The following is a 17939-nucleotide window of genomic DNA, read 5'->3' as shown; positions in this document are numbered from 1 at the left end:
AACACTGTGACCAGATTCTTAGACTTGACTAATGCTTTTGACACTGTTGATCATGTAATACCATTGAACAAGTTAAAGGCATTAGGAGCAAAAGAATAGCAAATGAGTGGTTCCAATCTTATTTGGAAAAGAGAATGCAAAAGATAGAGATAGTTAATGTGTATGCTGCTGACAAATTTTTAGTACAATAATTGTCAGACAAGACACACACGAACATAGGTTTACCCTGAGGTAAGGTACTGGGCCCAGTTCTGTTCTTAATAAATATCAATAACTTTCAAGACAGTATAACACACGGAGAAAAAGTTGTTAGTATAACACACGGAGAAAAAGTTGTTAGTATAACACACGGAGAAAAAGTTGTTCTTCCTGGCGATGGTAACATCTTAGTCACTGATGTAACACAGGAATGCCTATAAGAGAATGCAAATGAACCCCTCAATAATGTAATTGGGCAGTATGTAATAAATTCACACTGAACACAAAGAAATAAGCAACACATGCTTCAGCATAAAGAGGGAAAACAACTTCTGTCACATTAAGCATAGCTGAGGATAAAGCATAGTTGTGTAACAAAGTTTTTAGATTTAGCTAATGTTTATAGACAGTTAACATGGAAGGAATACACAAAGATACTGGCAAAAAGAATGTCATCAACATACTATGCTCTAAATGCAAGTTCACAGGATGCCTCTCTCTTCACGCATGCACAAAAATTAGTGGAAAGAACACAAATGGGCACGGGCAAACATGAGTCCACACACTGCCTCACTGCACAAGCAGTCTGCTATGAACCCCCTACTTTGCTTGCGAGTTTGTGATGTGTTAATTACGATGAAAAGGCAACAAATAAAAAAATTACACAAAGTCATCTGTGGGTAAAGAAGTATCTACATAAGAGAGGTACGAGAAATGCAAAGTAACAGCAAAGAATGGTTCGCAAATTTCAGGAGGAGGTCAAAGTGAGATTTCCTGCTAAGAAAACTGCAGTGAAAAGGCTGGCTATAACATTTCATTAGCTGGTAACTGGTGACTTCTACACTAGTCTGAAATACTTATTTCGCATTTCACAACAAAGCATTTCAGTGATTACTCTGGAATCTGAAAAATAGCTAAGAGAGGTTCTTAGCTCTTGTGGAAGGTCAATTAATTTTCAATGCATCTTGGTATTTTATTTTACAAAAGAGTTGTTTACACAAATTTTATCATGAAAGCTAATGTGTAGATTAACATCTTTGGGCTCGACAAAACTGAGAATGTCACAGACACCATAACTCATTAGGATGGAGTTTGTGTTTTCCAATGTGTTGCTCTGCAATGGTTCCTCTTTCACTATTTCCCTTATACTTTCATTCCTCATCCTATCTTTCATTGTTACTCCTATCCTACTTCTGCAGAATTTCATTTCACGCACCTGTAATTTCTTTACATCTCTTTTCTTCATTACCCATGTTCCAGAAGCACAGGGCAAGTACTGGGATGCAGTGACTTCTATATAGAACTTCCTTGCTCTTTGTGAGATGTCTTTGTTCCAAAGCAGACTCCTAACACTTCACAGCAATGCTTCTGCCTGTCTGCTACATTCACTGATCTCCCTCTCATTTCTTCCATTTTCCTCAGTCACACTTTCCAATTACTTGCACTTTCTACCTTCCTCAATCCTTCACCTCCAATATTTATTCCACTAGTCAGTCTATATTTCTTTCTGCGAGCGGTGTTCAATACGCACAACACTTTTTTTTCTACTTTTCCTTCTTAAAGCAGATTGGTTTTATTCAGGATTCCAATAAATCATTATTCTCCTCTCTTTGGTTACAAAACTATTTTTCAACATAATTCCATTCACTGCAACAGCCTTACACTACCTCACTGGGAGGGCCTTTATGCCCAAATGGTACCACTGTACTGGTCAACATTGGAGGCGACGTCATGCTGCGTCAAACTCCTCATCATACACATACTGCTTCCCCTGAGATCATCCTTCATTGAGCCAGATGCAAGCTGTAGGGTGGATACAGAAGAACAGTTCAAGAAGCTCATCTCGAGTGCACAAACTTGTGAGAGACCTCACACTGTCGTAGAGAAGTAGCTCGTTTGCACTTTTGTGACAATGAACACAATGAGTGAGAGTATTTGCACATTCCAAAATCGCAGAAGTCACAGCTGTGTACAGTCCGCCGACACACAGGAGATTGGACAGATCTGCGCAATACTGTTGCAATGTTGATAAATTCCTCACCTAACAGCTCACCATGCTTTTTTTCACTGCCAGGTCTCTGCAGACATTCTGCAGGCACCTATGAATATCAGCGATGCTGCTGTTTTATGCCAATGGAAACAATGGCAGCTCTCTGATTGGAACATACCTTGTTACAGATGCCATTTTGAAGGCTACTATATTGTTGCCACCTATCTGACTTACATGCAAATATAAGGGCTGAAGAGGGAGTATTCCAGATGTCCCACGACAAAATCTGCATTTTTTCAGCTTAAATTGGCCACAAAAAAAGTGTGTTCCATTACTTATTGAAAGCCTCTCTAGTTGTAACCAAGATCTCTCACATTAGTTTACATTATATTTCCTTCTGTACTGCGTATCAGCACACTCAGATGCCATAGTGCTCATTGGAAACAGTGAAGTAGAGATTAGGCAATTATTTGTGAAGCTTGCAACAGAAGCATCAAGACTTGTCCTGAAAGTAAATGACGAGAAAACAAAATACATCATAGTTCAAAGATGTAGAGATCAATGGGATAACCAATCGCATCTAATAGTTGGTGAACACAAATTTGAGTGTGTTAAACAGCTCAAATTTCTGGGATCAGTGACAGATGAACAAAATCAGAGAAAGATAGAAATAAAAGTGTGACTGCAAAATGCTAACCGAGCCTATTATGCAATACAAAATCTCTTAGGGTCCAAACTGCTGACTAGGAAAAGTAAAAGATATATAATACAATCATCAGACCAGTTCTAATCTATGGGGCAGAAACTTTGAGCCTAATGAAAACAAAACACCACAATTTACAAGTATTTTAGAATAAAGTCTGTAGAAAAATCTTTGGTCCATATTATGACAATGAATCACAATGCTGGAAGAGAAGACACAACATAGAAATCCACAAGATACCACAACAACCAATGATAGTAAACTTAATAAGTGCTGGAAGACTACAAGGAGTAATTGGCGCAATGACACTGCATATGTGAAAGATTGGGAGTAAATATCTGACAAAAGGCAGCACAAGACAGGAGCATCTGGAGGAATCGTGTGAGATCGGCACGGGAGCTTCGAGTTACACGTTACACATTTGGCTGGGTGTTGACAAGACAGTTGAGTGAGGGTAAAACAGTGACACTGGTAGCAACGCATCGGGTTTGAAATGTACGGTCAGACTGTGATAACTTCATAGAATGCTTTGACCTTGGATGGATGCACCACTGTATCAAAGATGAGAAAAAGAGTGCATGTAGGCACTAAGGAGGAATCTACCTTTTCCATCATCCGATGGATCGCAATGACACCCTGATCGGAGAGATCTGTTCGGATTCCTGCCTCGATCGGACCATTGAGCAGCCTCGTGTAATAACACGACAGGTAGACTTCAGAGTTCTGTGGGCCTTAACACGAGCAGGGTAGCTGTGTAAAAGTGAAGTGGCAAAGCAGTTGTACTCGAGAATGACAAGTAGTCTCCAAAAGCAAAGTGCCATTGTGTAGGTGAGATCAGGATTTCACAGGGACGACAACTGAATAAGAAACAGATTTACCATTGCAAAGGACTGACCATCTTCAGTACATGAAACACAAGGCACTGTGGTGCAGCTGGGAGGGTCTTTGAATTGGGAGGTTCATTCCGTTTACATTTGTTAGACATGAACTGCAAAAAATAACGACTGGCTCATTGCGATGAAATCGCCCACGATTGCCAGCATCTCCGATGGCACTCCTTAAGGGTCTTGAGTCATACTTACAGTGGCAGAACATTAACAACTACCAAATTTGATAAATTCAGGTTGATAGATGACTACTGCAATCTAATCATAATGACTGTGTCTAGGTTAAATGAAATATGGCACTTGAAAATAGCGCACACGTATCACTGGAGAGTCTACTAAATTAAAGCTACTATAAGATGTCAAACTTGGAGATACAAATGGAAATGAAGAGTCAATGTTAAATAAAGTCATACAAAACGCAATATTAAATGCGACACAAGCAAGAAACCAAATCATATTGCTAAATATTCTTATACAAAGTTTGTAAAAAAAAGGTGGACTCTCATCAAAAAATAATCGCAAAGGAAATGTAGCTAGAAAACTCAGTATCATGAAAGAGATGTGGTATTTAGATTACCGTGCCTCGACTTGGTTAACTAATGGTAAAAGGAAACTTCGTAATATCGAGTCATGTAATAGCTCTGTGGTCAACACGGGATGCGAGGGCTTAGTACCAGGGACTTCTGGAAGTGTTGATCTGACCTCGTGTACTGGTGATAAAACAGTGTAAGCAGAAGCATGGAATTTCTTTCATATCCCAAACATAGCTGTAAATTTGCTCTCAGTAAAACTGTGAGCAAAGGGTGTAAGCGTAGAGGATTTTTGAAGTTTTGGTTTGAGGAGACTCCAATGAATGTCTTCTTGGATTTAAAATTTCTGTACTCTCAGCACCGAATATGAATGAATAAATGTTACAGATTATAATGTTTGACATAACATGAATAATCATTAAGTAAGGTTTCTATTTTGATAATTATTTATCTAGGTAAAATATGAGATTAAGTTTCTGCGTGTGTTTCATAATTTCTGTTTGAAGTGTTCATTGGCCTTCGTACAGTGTTGTAGACACAACAATAAATGCTCTGACATCACCACAAGTGCAGCAGACACTCTACTGCTGTACATCATTCTATGAAATACCTCAAGCAGGGGCCTGCCTTGGAAAAATGTTAACAATAATAAACAAAACAAAAAATGTTGTTTTTGGCAAGGAGATAAAGTGGGTCATATGAAAACCTGTCAGCTGAAAAGGTCTATGTACTTAAATATGGCAATATACCTGTTTGTCATATGAGAGTCCTCAGTTACTCATTGTAGCAAACTTTAGTAACACCAGAATGTCTACATTTGGAAGATTACAAGTGCACAAGTGTCTTGCAGGACCAGAACACACACAATTTCCTCCTGCTGGAGCCTCACATGTGGTGACCCTACAATTAGATACAAATCTGGATGGGAAGACATTTTTGTTGAAATTTAGGGTACAAGATGAGGAGAATAAATAAGAAAGGTAAATTCATATCTAATGCAGGCTGGTACAGTCGTGAATAGAAGTAACTGCCAAAGTGTCACCTAAGAATGGCATCTACTGCCTGAATACGAGTGAAATGAAAATGCTGTGACACAAAAGGCAGCAGATTCCTATGAAACTACAGTCCAGGATGTACGAGGGGCGTTTGAAAAGTCCATGCAAAAATAAAAACTACTTACGTGTTTGGGGTAAACCTTTTTTTATTTTTCGACAGTCTCCTTTTAGACTTACACACTTTGTCCAATGCTGTTCTAATTTGTTGATCCCTTCTGAATAATAGGAATAGTCCAAGTCTGCAAAACATCTGTTAGTTGCTGCAATCACCACCTCACCTCATTTGAATAAGATCTTTGTCCCTCCAGTCATTTCTTCAAATTGGGGGACAAATAGTAGTCCGAGGGAGCCAATACTGGAGAATGGAGGGGGATGTGAAACGAGTTGGAATCTTATTTCCATTAATTTTGCGACCACAACTGCTGAGGTGTGTGCTGGTGCATTGTCGTGATGGAAAAGGAATTTTTTGCAGTCTAATCGTCGGCATTTTTCTTCCAGCTCTGTTTTCAAATGGTCCAATAATGATGAATAATATGCACCTGTACTAATTTTACCCTTTCCAGATAGTTGATGAGGATTATCCCTTGCGAATCCCGACAGACAGTTGCCATAACCTTTGTGGTCGAAGGACTGGTCTTCACCTTTTTTGGTGCAGATTCTCCCTTGGTAACCCATTGTTTAGATTGTTGTTTGGTCTCACGATTATAGTAATTTATCCATGTTTCATCCACAGTGACAAAACGATGCTTAAAGTCCTGCGGATACTTCCTGAACAGCTGTAAACCACCCTTGCAACACTTCACCCAATTCCGTTTTTGGTCAAGCGTGAGCAATCGTGGAACCCATCTTGCGGATAGCTTTCTCATGTCCAAATGTTTATGCAAAATATTATGTACCCATTCATGTTACAGCACTAGCAATCTCATGCACCTTAAGTCTTCTGTCATCCATCACCATATCATGGATTTTACCAATGATCCCTCCACAGGGCGTCCAGAACATTCAGCATCACTTATGCCCATATGGCCATTCCAAAAATTTTGAAACCACTCAAATTGTTACAATCGTAGGTGCAGAGTCACCGTAATGTCTATCAAGATTCTCTTTAGTCTTCTACGCATTTTGTCTTTCATAAAGTAATGTTTAATCACCACATGAAATTCTTCTTCGCCCATTTTTTGACAATCACTTGACTTCCATGCCAAACACAAAGAAATTGACCAATATGGCTGAAACTTGGTGTGCGTTCTTTCCAAAGATGCAACTAACTAAACATAATCTCGATACGCACCGATGGTGCCATGTCTTTGACTTTGCATGGACTTTTCAAACACCCCTCATATGAACTGGGAAAATATACTGAAGATAGTGCAGGTTTCAAAATGATTAAATGAGGACATTGTGATGAGTTGTGCATCAAGGAAAAATAGTCACAGCTTCCAATCAAAACTAGCAAAGGGTATTCTAAAAACATCTTGGACTTAGTGCATCCAGATTTGTGTGGGCTAATGGGCACAGCATCTATTAGTGGAGAGCTTTACTTTCTCTCATTTTTCAAGGTGCAAGTTTGTCTATGTTTTGAAGAAAATATCTGAGGTTACACAGACATTAGAAACTTTGAACTCACAGTGGAAAAGCAGACGGGCAAAAATATTGAGAAGTTGCAGTCTTACAATAGAGAAGAACATGTCAATGATGAACTAAAAAGATCTCCAACTTCGGAAGGTATCGTCAATCAGCTTCCAAAACGATACAATCCACAGCCCAAGGTGTAACAGTTCGTTTTGGCTTCAAGTTATGTGCTACACCTTACCCTTTCAATCTGACAAATGACACCAGCGACTTTTAAAAATGAATTTTCTTTTTTAATGTTTTAGGTATGTGTGCACAGAATTTTTGTTTTGTTTGTACATGCAATGTGTGCTGTGGTGAATGCAGTATATCTGCGAAACGGGGCAGGAGGCAGGGATATGTCGGCATGTTACAGCACTTCCTGCAGCAAGTTATTATTCCATGATGGTTACTTCCCTCCTACGAGCTACTCTCTGACACGGAATCCCCAGGGACTTGGAGACTTGACTGTTGAAATCTCTAGGCAGTTAAGTCAGTCGGTTGGTTGACAGTAAGGACATACAAGGGATGCTGCACAAGGCAATTGTTTTATAACTTTGAGTGTAACCAACTGTAAAAATGCAATGTATTCATTGTAATGGAAACCATTCAGCAACAGCTGGCTTCTTAAATCACTTTCGAGGCTGATGCAGGCATTGCAATGCAAAAAAAGGAGTCCGAAGGCAAAATAACTAGGCCACGGTATTTCTGCAACTGCTTCAAGGAGCAAGAAGGTAAAATTTGTAATCAACGGGGTTTGTAAAATATACACGTGAACAGACCATTACAGATGCATGATATACTGCAAGCGAAATGATGTTGCTGAGAGAGCTAATCAAACATTGGCTGAAAAAGCCCATACCACGAAGTTCAATGCCAACACATCTGTGGAGTATTATTTCTCCACCCCATATAAAATGTCACATGCATTTTGGTATAAGAATAAGCCTCCTTTATCACACCAGATTAATTCTGTTTGCAGTGCAATGGTTCACATTTCTCCACAATCCCACTGCAAGAAGTGGGATAAGAAGTCACAGAAGTTGACGTCTGTAGGCTACTGCCAGGCAACCAAAGGCTATTCATTCATTGATAGAAAGACTTGCCAGAAATTTGTCAGCAGCAATCTAAATTTCTTGGTGGAGGAGAACTTTCTAACCTAAGATCACCAATGTCTCAGGATTTAAATGAGAAGCAGTGCTTCATTACATCAATACTTCACACACTGAAGAAGAAATTCAATTAGTTAGCAATAATTAACTGTTTTATAGTTTTGACAGTGATCCAATGAAAACTGAAGCTCAAGACAAGGAACAAGGGAATTAAAACATGGATCCTGTAGTTCAACTAGGGATTAAACATCAAAGGTCAGGAAGTTAACCAAAACCCAACGAATGTCCTGACATTTTACTTACTACTTGCAAGAAAACTGATATCAAACAGGCTTTGGAAGGGATAAATAACAGAGAATGGAAAAAAGCAATGAGGAAAATTCTCATCTCTGTTTTTTAATGGTACAATCAAACATGTAGAGCTATCCAGTGGACCAAACCTCTCAAGACAAAGTGGGTGCCAAAGGTCAAGCCTGGAACAAGCAGTATGCCCGAAACATTTACTGATACTTGCATGTTGCGTGGATCACTTGAACAATTCTTTTATCAAAATGATGTGGAACAAGTCGGTCTACAGGCTACGTATACACGATTAGTGTTAACATTAATGAACACATTATTATTTTAGTCCTACACAAGCAACTACACTTTTTTTTACTAACTACCAGTTTTTAAATCAAAATTTGTCCATCAAATAGAAAGAGTTGTCCAGGAGAAATGATTTTAAATTAGATTCAAAACTTGCTTTGCTACCTATCTGTCAGACATTTTATGTTTTTGGGCAAGTGATCAAAAATTTTTGCTGCTGTATATTGAATTCCTCTCTTAGCCACTGGCAGCTTTTATAATGGGTAATAAAGGTCACTTTTCCCTCTAGAGCTCTAGGCACAAACAACACTGCTCTCAAATTGTGGTGGATTATTTATGACAAATTTCATTAGCGAATACACGTATTGTGAGGACGCAGTACCTTGAAGAGTACGTCCATGAGGTGAAAACCACATATTATTCTTACTGCTCACTTTTGTGCAATCAACACTTCCTTTATAAGTGATGAGTCACCCCAGAGAATGATTCGGTAAGACTGAATGGAAATTTGCAAAAATGTCTCTAGGCTGATATGTTTGTTTCCAAGATCAGCAATTATTTGAAGAGCAAAAGTAGCTGAACATTATCAATTGAGAAGCTCAGTAATTTTCTTCTTCCAGTTCAAATTTTCATCAATATGTACATCCAAAAACTTGGGGCACTGTACACTGGCTACTGACTCCTGCTTGTATGCTACATCAATTATTGGTATAACTATTTGTTGTGCAGAACTGAAAGTAGAGTGTTTGGGGAGAGTCCATTTTCAGGGAACCACTCAATAATTCCTTGGAGAATATCAATCACCATCTCTTTTGTAGCCTTGCTCTAATGGTATTTCCTATAACAGTAGTATCGTCTGCAAAAAGTACCAACTTTGCTCGTTGAATTAAGTGGAAGGTCATATGCATTCATACGAAATAGAAGTGAACCCAAAATCAAACCCTTTGGGACTCCTTTGGGTCATTCTAGTCAAAGGGACTGAATTTAAAAAGTGTCCCCACTCTACCATCTACAAATCTAATGAAATTTGGTGTGAAAGGTTCTATATGGTCTTTTATGGTTACATACGAGATTTCAGTCCACTATCTTCAGTGGTATGTTACTAGCATTTGTAGACATAGAGAAAGCTTTTGACAATGTTTATTGGAACTCTTTCAAATTCTGAAGGTGGCAGGGATAAAATATGGGAAGCGAAAGGTTATTTACGATTTGTACCAAAAGCAGATGGCAGTTATAAGAGTCGAGGGACAAGAGAAGCAGTGGTTGGGAAGGGAGTGAGACAGGGTTGTAGCCTATCCCTGATGTTATTCAATCTGTATATTGAGCAAGCTGTAAAGGGAACAAATAAAAAGTTCGGAGTAGGTATTAAAATCCATGGAGAAGAAATAAAAACTTTGAGGTTCGACGATGACATTGTAATTCTGTCAGAGACAGCAAAGGACTTGGAAGAGCAGTTGAACCGAATTGACAGTGTCTTGAAAGGAGGGTATAAGATGAACATCAACAAAAGCAAAACGAGGATAATGGAATGTTGTCGAATTAAGTCGGGTGATGTTGAGGGAATTAGATTAGGAAATGAGACACAAAGTAGTAAAGGAGTTTTGCTATTTGGGGAGCAAAATAACTGATGATGGTCAAAATAGAGAGGATATAAAATGTAGACTGGCAATGGCAAGGAAAGTGTTTCTCAAGAAGAAAAATTTGTTAACATTGAGTATAAAGTGTTAGGAAGTCGTTTCTAAAAGTATTTGTATGGAGTGTAGCCATGTATGGATGTGAAACATGGACGATAAATAGTTTAGACAAGAAGAGAATAGAAGCTTTCGAAATGTGGTGCTACAGAAGAATGCTGAAGATTAGATGGGTAGGTCACATAACTAATGAGGAAGTACTGAATAGGATTGGGGAGAAGAGAAGTTTGTGGCACAACTTGACTAGAAGAAGGGACCGGTTGGTAGGACATGTTCTGAGGCATCAAGGGATCACCAATTTGGTATTGGAGGGCAGCGTGGAGGGTAAAAATCGTAGAGGGAGACCAAGAGATAAATACACTAAGCAGATTCAGAAGGATGTAGGTTGCAGTAGGTACTTGGAGATGAAGCTTGCACCGGATAGAGTAGCGTGGAGAGCTGCATCAAACCAGTCTCAGGACTGAAGACAACAACAACAACAACAACAACAACAACAACATCTTAAGTGGTTGAATTTTTGGGGGCTTTCAAAGAGAGCCTACTCACCTTCGCATCACATACGAAAGTGCGAATCTGCCAAGTTTGCTAGACTTTTTTTAGAAGTTCTAGAAAACATTTGGTCATTTGCTGTAATATATATAGACACCATGGCAAAAATTAGGGATAGATACAAGCCTCTGTGGCTAAAACATCCATCGCGCAATTCTGGGAGCCAAGGTGTGACCGACCAGTGCTACTTTTCATACGAACCAGTCACACCAAAGCTTCAAAGGGTTGTTCCTACGTATGATGTCTATATGTGGATCAAATTTAATTAACATTGGATGCCTAGACGAAAAGATATGCATCTGCAAAGTTAGCCAAAATTTTCTAAGTGCAAATTTTATAGTATTTTTGGGCGGCAGTATCTCAACTGTGTCTTGTGAAATCCTTTTGTTCTTGCCGCAGCTGGAAAGAGCATGCTTTAAGCTTTCAAAGCTACATTGTTTAATTTCTAGATCTTTCATATTGTTGAGTAAGAATACCTATCAAAAGTAGGGAAAATGGACGATTAAGCAATACAAAAAATTAATATAATTTGAAACTGTAAATCATAAAATGTGTAATTGTACTGTTTTTTAATAGTATAAGATTTGACTGTGGGGACTGTAACTATGCTAATAGGAAGTGTTTTTACATTATTTTACAGTGTAGAATGTAGATACAATAAAACCTCCGAAAATGCTCTTCAAATTATAAAATCCAAGAGATCATAATGGAACGCTATGTTGCTTTAGGCCGTTTTAACCCTACAATGCGTGGTGGTGCAGATACGCATTATCATTCAGTTTCCATCAGCATTATAAAGCAGCAGTAGTTTGCGAAGCCTCTCAGCAGTGATACATTGCTGAATCAGCACTTACAGTTGTTGCTTTCATTATTGGCAGTTTTCACAGTGTCAGTCTTCTGTGTGGCGTGATCTTTGACATTGACATTGGATAATCGTAGTGTTGAGCACTCAATATCTGAATAAACAATAACATTGTTGTAGCTGCAGGTAAGCACTAAAACAATATGTTTGATACACCAATTTGTATATTTTATATACAAACAAGACTGAATCTGCTGTGCTTCAAACCAGCATTCATAAGCTTTCAAAATTGCTTGTTATAGATTAATAAACTATTGTATAAAATAAACCAAGAAACCCTTGCATCCTGCTACTTTGGTGGATCAGATGGAGCTGACTGTCATAAGACATCAACATTCTATTATGGTAGAAGTCGACTACAATCAGTTAAAGAAATGTCATCAGTGGACAAGGAGCTTCTACAACATAAGTAGGGCTTGATTTTACTGAAAATGTCCAAATTTATTCATGCCATAATGCCTTGTTGATGACAAAATTCAAATTCCTGCAAAAGACTTCATAAAGACCTGGTAAAGAAAAACATGTAACCGAGAAGCCTTCAACATCCATAACCTTTGCAGTGTCTAATATGGTTGCAGTTACTGGCTAATGAAGTTTTTATACCTGGTCAGAAAATTTGTACCAAATGAAGACATGAAGTGGCCCAAAAAGAATCATCCCACCAGGATAAGCAAAAATCACCATCCACTGAAGACATGGATGTTGCTGATGCTTGCTTGACTGCTAATACTTCATTATCATCATTTGGAGTGTCACAATTAGAGGTTCAATGCATCAGCAAAAGGGATTCAATGAGATATATAAAGCGCAAAGTTCTGAAAGCCCAAGGCAGCATTAATAAGGTAATTTCCATAGCTGCTGGTGTGAGCCAAGTAGATATTGCTCAAATACAAATGGAAGAGTGCCAAAAATGTAAAGATATGGACATCTTGATCGAAGAATGTGAGATTAAGCTTCAGACTTCAAGCAATTGCAGTAAAGTTCAAATTTTGACCCTGCCCCAAATAGCTGAACTATTAAAAAAAAAACGCGAAAGAATTTTCTGTTTCAATCAAAATGGTGAAGAAGGCTAGGGAACTAAAGATGGAAGATGGGATTTTGGTAACACCTGCAAACTGAAAAGGGAAAAAACTCAATATGAAGTAAAACAAAATTTTCTCATTTTTTTTGAAGATGTTGAGTTTTCTCGTTTATGTCCACACAAAAAGGATTGTGTTGCAGTAAGAATAAATGGGGAAAACAGAAACGCCTGCTGCGCCTTTGTAACATGTAAGAAATGTTCATTGCTTATTTAAGCAATATGGAAATCAACTGAGCTTCTCAAAATTTTGTGAGCTCAGCCCGAAATGGTGTATTACAGTTGGTGCTTCTGGATTACATTCAGTATACGTATGTGCAATTCATCAAATTGTCAAATTAATGTTGGCTTCAGTAACATCCATCCATGATGAAATACGGAAATCTACTGAGCTTCTCAAAATTTTGTGAGCTCAACCCAAAATGGTGTATAACAGTTGGTGCTTCTGGATTACATTCAGTATATGTATGTGCAATTCATCAAATTGTCAAATTAATGTTGGCTTCAGTAACATCCATCCATGATGACTGCAAGAATTTCATGAAAAAATCTGTATGCAGTTTGGAATCAAAAGATTGTATGCTGCAACATTGTGAGGAATTTCCAATAAAAATGCAACTAGAGGCTTTTCTTGAAGATGCTTTTAAAGACTGTGACCCTGAAGAAACAATGGAATACAAGCAATGGGTCCATACTGACAGACACACATCAGAAACGTGTCAGAACAGTTTAAGATTTCATGGATGCACTGATTCTGAAAATTATGGGTTTAAGAAGTCATCACTTTGTGTCAAAACAACACAGAAATCTTGCAAAAAATTAATTATAGTGATGGATTTTGCTGAGAATTATTCATTATTTGTCCAAGATGCTGTGCAAGGATTTCACTGGAAGAGTAGTGGGGAAACATTACATCGATTTGTTGTCATTTTTGGTGCAATGAATGTCAGAGTATTAGCATTTGTATGATCAGCAACTGTGTCATGATACCACTGCTTTTCATGCCTCTCAAATAAAGTTAATAGCATATTTACAGACAAATATTGAGAATTAAAATGATAATTAAATAGACACCCTAGCTGCAAGCAGGCGTTGATACACTTCATTGGGGACATGTTGAAAATGTGTGCCCCGACCGGGACTCGAACCTGGGATCTCCTGCTTACATGGCAGACACTCTATCCATCTGAGCCACCACGGGCACAGAGGATAGTGCGTCTGCAGGGACTTATCCCTTGCACGCTCCCCGTGAGATCCACATTCCCAACATGTCCACAACACTACATTCGTAGTGTGCCTAATAGATGTTTGCCCATCATACTCATTACTCGTGGCAGATTAATCTACCAAGTCCCGTACGAGTTCGGGGAATGTGGATCTCACGGGGAGCGTGCAAGGGATAAGTCCCTGCAGACGCACTATCCTGCATGTACAAAATTTTAGCCAAATTTGCAGATGCATATCTTTTCATCTAGGCATCCATTGTTAATTAAATTTGATCCATATATAGACATCACAGATAGGAATAAACCTCTGAAGTTTGGGTGTGACTGGTTCATATGAACGGTAGCATAGCAGTAGTCTGTCACACCTTGGCTCTCAGAATAGCGCGACAAATTTTTTTGCCACTTTGGATGCTTGTATCTGTATTTAGGTGTGGCTAAATCCCAAATTTTTGCCATGGTGTGAGTCAACATAGAATTGTGTCTATGTATACTAAAGCAAATGACTAAATATTTTCTAGAACTTCTAAAAAACCTTGGCAAACTTTGGAGATTTGTACCTTCATACCACTCTTTAAAAACCCCTAAAAATTCAACCACTGAAGATATAGGACTGACATTTGGTATATAACCATCTAAGACCATATACAAGCTTCACATCAAATTTCATAAGATTTTGAGATGGTCGAGTGGGGACCCCTGGTCCCCTTGATGTGGAATGACCCCTTCACAACATTTAGCATCCTCAGTAGAGCAACCCTTTTAGAACATAAATTGTGTAACAGGAAATTCTCAAGTCGAGGGCTGTGGTAATCATCCAAAAATCTGTCTCTGAACAACACATTCATTTATTTCTATTTGTGATTATGAGGCTTTGCCACAGAAGATAACCGATTTATTATGTATGGTTCGAAATTAAACAAATTAATATCTATCACTAAAATATGAAATCATTGTTCAAAGATGATGACTTCCATCCCATTCTTCAGTTGACCTTTAATTTAAGTCTGTTCTCTATATAGATACTGACTGATGCAGTGTCAAAGTTAGGATATTTGATGAATTTCATATGAGATTAGCAAGATCCTGCAGAAAACTGTTTAACAACCAAGCATACTAAACAGCCACATTAAGTCTTAGCAAAATTTAACATTAACAACCAGTCACAATTAGAAAAAAATAAAATGAATTGATAAATATACCACTATGAATAAAATTAAACAGACTACACTACATAAAATTCTGAGACACTCGACCACAGGAGGGATCAAATTATACAATGACAAAAACATATGTCAATTTCTCCAGCGAAGTAAAAATTACGTAGCGCCTGCCCCCACCCCCCACAGCCCTCTTCCTTTCGTCACTTGAAGTGTGATTTATGTACATCATATTCATAATACTTTGTGTCTCATTTAAAACAGCATGGCTGAATTTACCTCACATTTTATTTCTAAAGAGTATAAAATGTATTCATTTTGGTGTAAAGAATTTACTCATTGCCTCTGGTGTGTACAGTGCTAGTGAAAAATATAAAACATCAGGTTTGAGAGGGCAAATTGCATTATTATTATTATTATTATTATTATTATTATTACTGTTGTTGTTGTTGTTACTACTACTAAGCTTATAAAACTATATGGTAAGTCTGCAGAAGACCGAATGTGAGGATCAGTCAGAGTAATTGAGAGGCACTGTATAAAAATTTGCATTATTGCCTGAGAGTCGTTTTGGTAGATTATAACCTGTTAAAGACAGCTATCTAAGCTCCAGCCCCAGTTCAGCATGGTGCTCAATGGTGCAGACTAAGCCTTGTTGGGGAAATTTCATCGTTCAAAATTTGATTTCCAAATCTTGTTACAGCCGAAGAGTTATTGTCGTGAATTTCGTGAAATTACTAGTTGCTATTAATCAAGCGTGAGCAATAACAGAAAATTGTGCAGTTCAAAGTGAGGATGGTATTAAAATTTCACCCTGTGCAATTTCTTTCGGGAAAAACACCCGAACTAATATAGTGGTTTCTATAAGTGAATAAAGTGTTGTCGTTTGTCCATTGACAAATACTTAATTACTCTTTCTCACTCTACACCCAAATCTTCATTCTCCGAAACCCGCAAAACATACAGAAAGCTACATGTTATGGCGCTCTACGATACGTATTGAACTGCGTCATTTATTACTACATAAATAATTACAGTTTTGTCGTAACCCTTTACTTCCGTAAAAAGAGACAAAGAAACAATGCGTCCCACATATAAACACTGAAATTATTTTACTTTTCTATGGCTTTATCAGTGTTATATTCAAGTAATTCTAGGACTTGTATTCTGAAATCGAATGGTGAAGGCTAGTGAGTATTTGTTAATAAGTTGTTGCACAAACTGTCATAAACTGAAAAACGTGCTGTATTTGACAAAAATGGGGCAGTTTTTCTTTCTCACCTTAATATCTTCACTATCTTTTCTAGCTCTTTCTCATCATTACACTTCTCCACATACTCGAAGTTTAGATGCTCAACAGGAATATCGTATTTCTCTAGCAATGTTTGTTTTTTCGAATTTCTAACCTCCCCCTCCTCATCCATTCTGAGTCGTGAACAATAACAGTTCACCTAGCCTTGAAAAATTGACAAGTTCACGCACGCCAGCGAACACCGCGACGCAAAACTCCAACGATTCAGACAACACATGCGACAGCAGAACACCCAAGAATATTCTTGGCAAATCAACATATATAATCTCTGGAAATCGTAGTTCAAGTAATCAGACTGGAGGCTCACAGAAACCAATGGGAAACAACTTTTTGTATTTCAGTATCACATTCTTGTCCGTATATAAGCGTCATAAATATTCGATCTTTGTTGGAGTCCGTATCCCTCCCAATGTGTTCAACCTTCCAAGTTCGTTATCTTCCAGTGAGCTGCAGTAACCATAGCGACCAGCAGCTGTCATAATTTCCATGGCAACGATGATGCTGTCATAAGTTCCTGCGTCCACGCTGGCGCTAAAAATGAAATGTGTTTGTATGAAAATAGCTTTAGTACTACATATTTATGCAACAAGGTGCATTTCCTATCAGCTAATTTCTCATCGGTTTCATTTATATCGACGACCACAAGAGATATCACCTGTACACTTAAATGTTTAGATTTGATTGTGAAGGTAATGAGTGATGTAGTTCTCAACAAAACTGTTTTTTGAGGCACTGTTGCAAAACAATAACGCACCTTCAGAACTACAGTCTTTAGGCAGCACGAGTGTATTAGCTGCTTTAATTCAGTCATTGGTTTACTCTGTTGACAATGGAACAGAAGAGACTGAATTAAGTTGATCTTCGAAAAGCTTTTATGTCGGCAAGGACATTATTTCAGTATAGGAGGAAAGGTTTAGAGTAGGAAATAAACTCAGTATCGTTAGAATGGGCTCATATGCAGTGACAGTACACAAACTTTACGCAGTATTTAAGTGTTTTTGCTTTGCATCCGCCAAAATCTTATCGCACTTTAGACTTTCTAGATATCTTAATAGTTTTGTAGTATAACACTTTCAACTTCGTAAAATTACATTTGATTCCTAATGAACATTGTTTGGTAGCAAGGCTTTAGAAGCCTTATTCAGCGTAATACTGTATCGGGTTGTTGATGTTTCCATGGTACCCTTTACGTAACTCTATTGGGGCATAATCAACATCACAGTGTGGTATGATCGACTTATGAAACAAAAGATTAATAGTATACGATATCAGACTTTGCCGTATCACCTTACTTTTATTTGGTGTCGCACGAACGATTCAAATTTGTACGCGGTTGCTGCTGTCAATCGGAAACAAGACCCCAGTTTTCGTAAAGTAAACGAAGTTAAAA

The 17939-nt window shown here is 38.0% G+C and overlaps 1 protein-coding gene across 1 annotated transcript in view; it reads right to left on the bottom strand.

The window, feature by feature from the left end:
- The window catches only part of LOC124718812, a 128141-nt gene extending 111372 nt beyond the window's left edge, over positions 1–16769 (bottom strand). Inside the window, exon 1 of the mRNA XM_047244431.1 lies at positions 16519–16769. Coding sequence (XP_047100387.1) covers positions 16519–16661 — 143 coding nt within the window. The 5' untranslated portion in view covers positions 16662–16769. The remainder of the gene's footprint in view (positions 1–16518) is intronic.
- Between the last annotated feature and the right edge of the window lie 1170 nt (positions 16770–17939).

This window comes from Schistocerca piceifrons, chromosome 10 (genome assembly GCF_021461385.2).
Source record: "Schistocerca piceifrons isolate TAMUIC-IGC-003096 chromosome 10, iqSchPice1.1, whole genome shotgun sequence".
In the NCBI taxonomy this organism is placed as follows: Eukaryota; Metazoa; Arthropoda; class Insecta; order Orthoptera; family Acrididae; genus Schistocerca; species Schistocerca piceifrons.
Note: the sequence above shows the minus strand (reverse complement) of the source record. Positions and strands in the feature narration are given on the sequence as shown.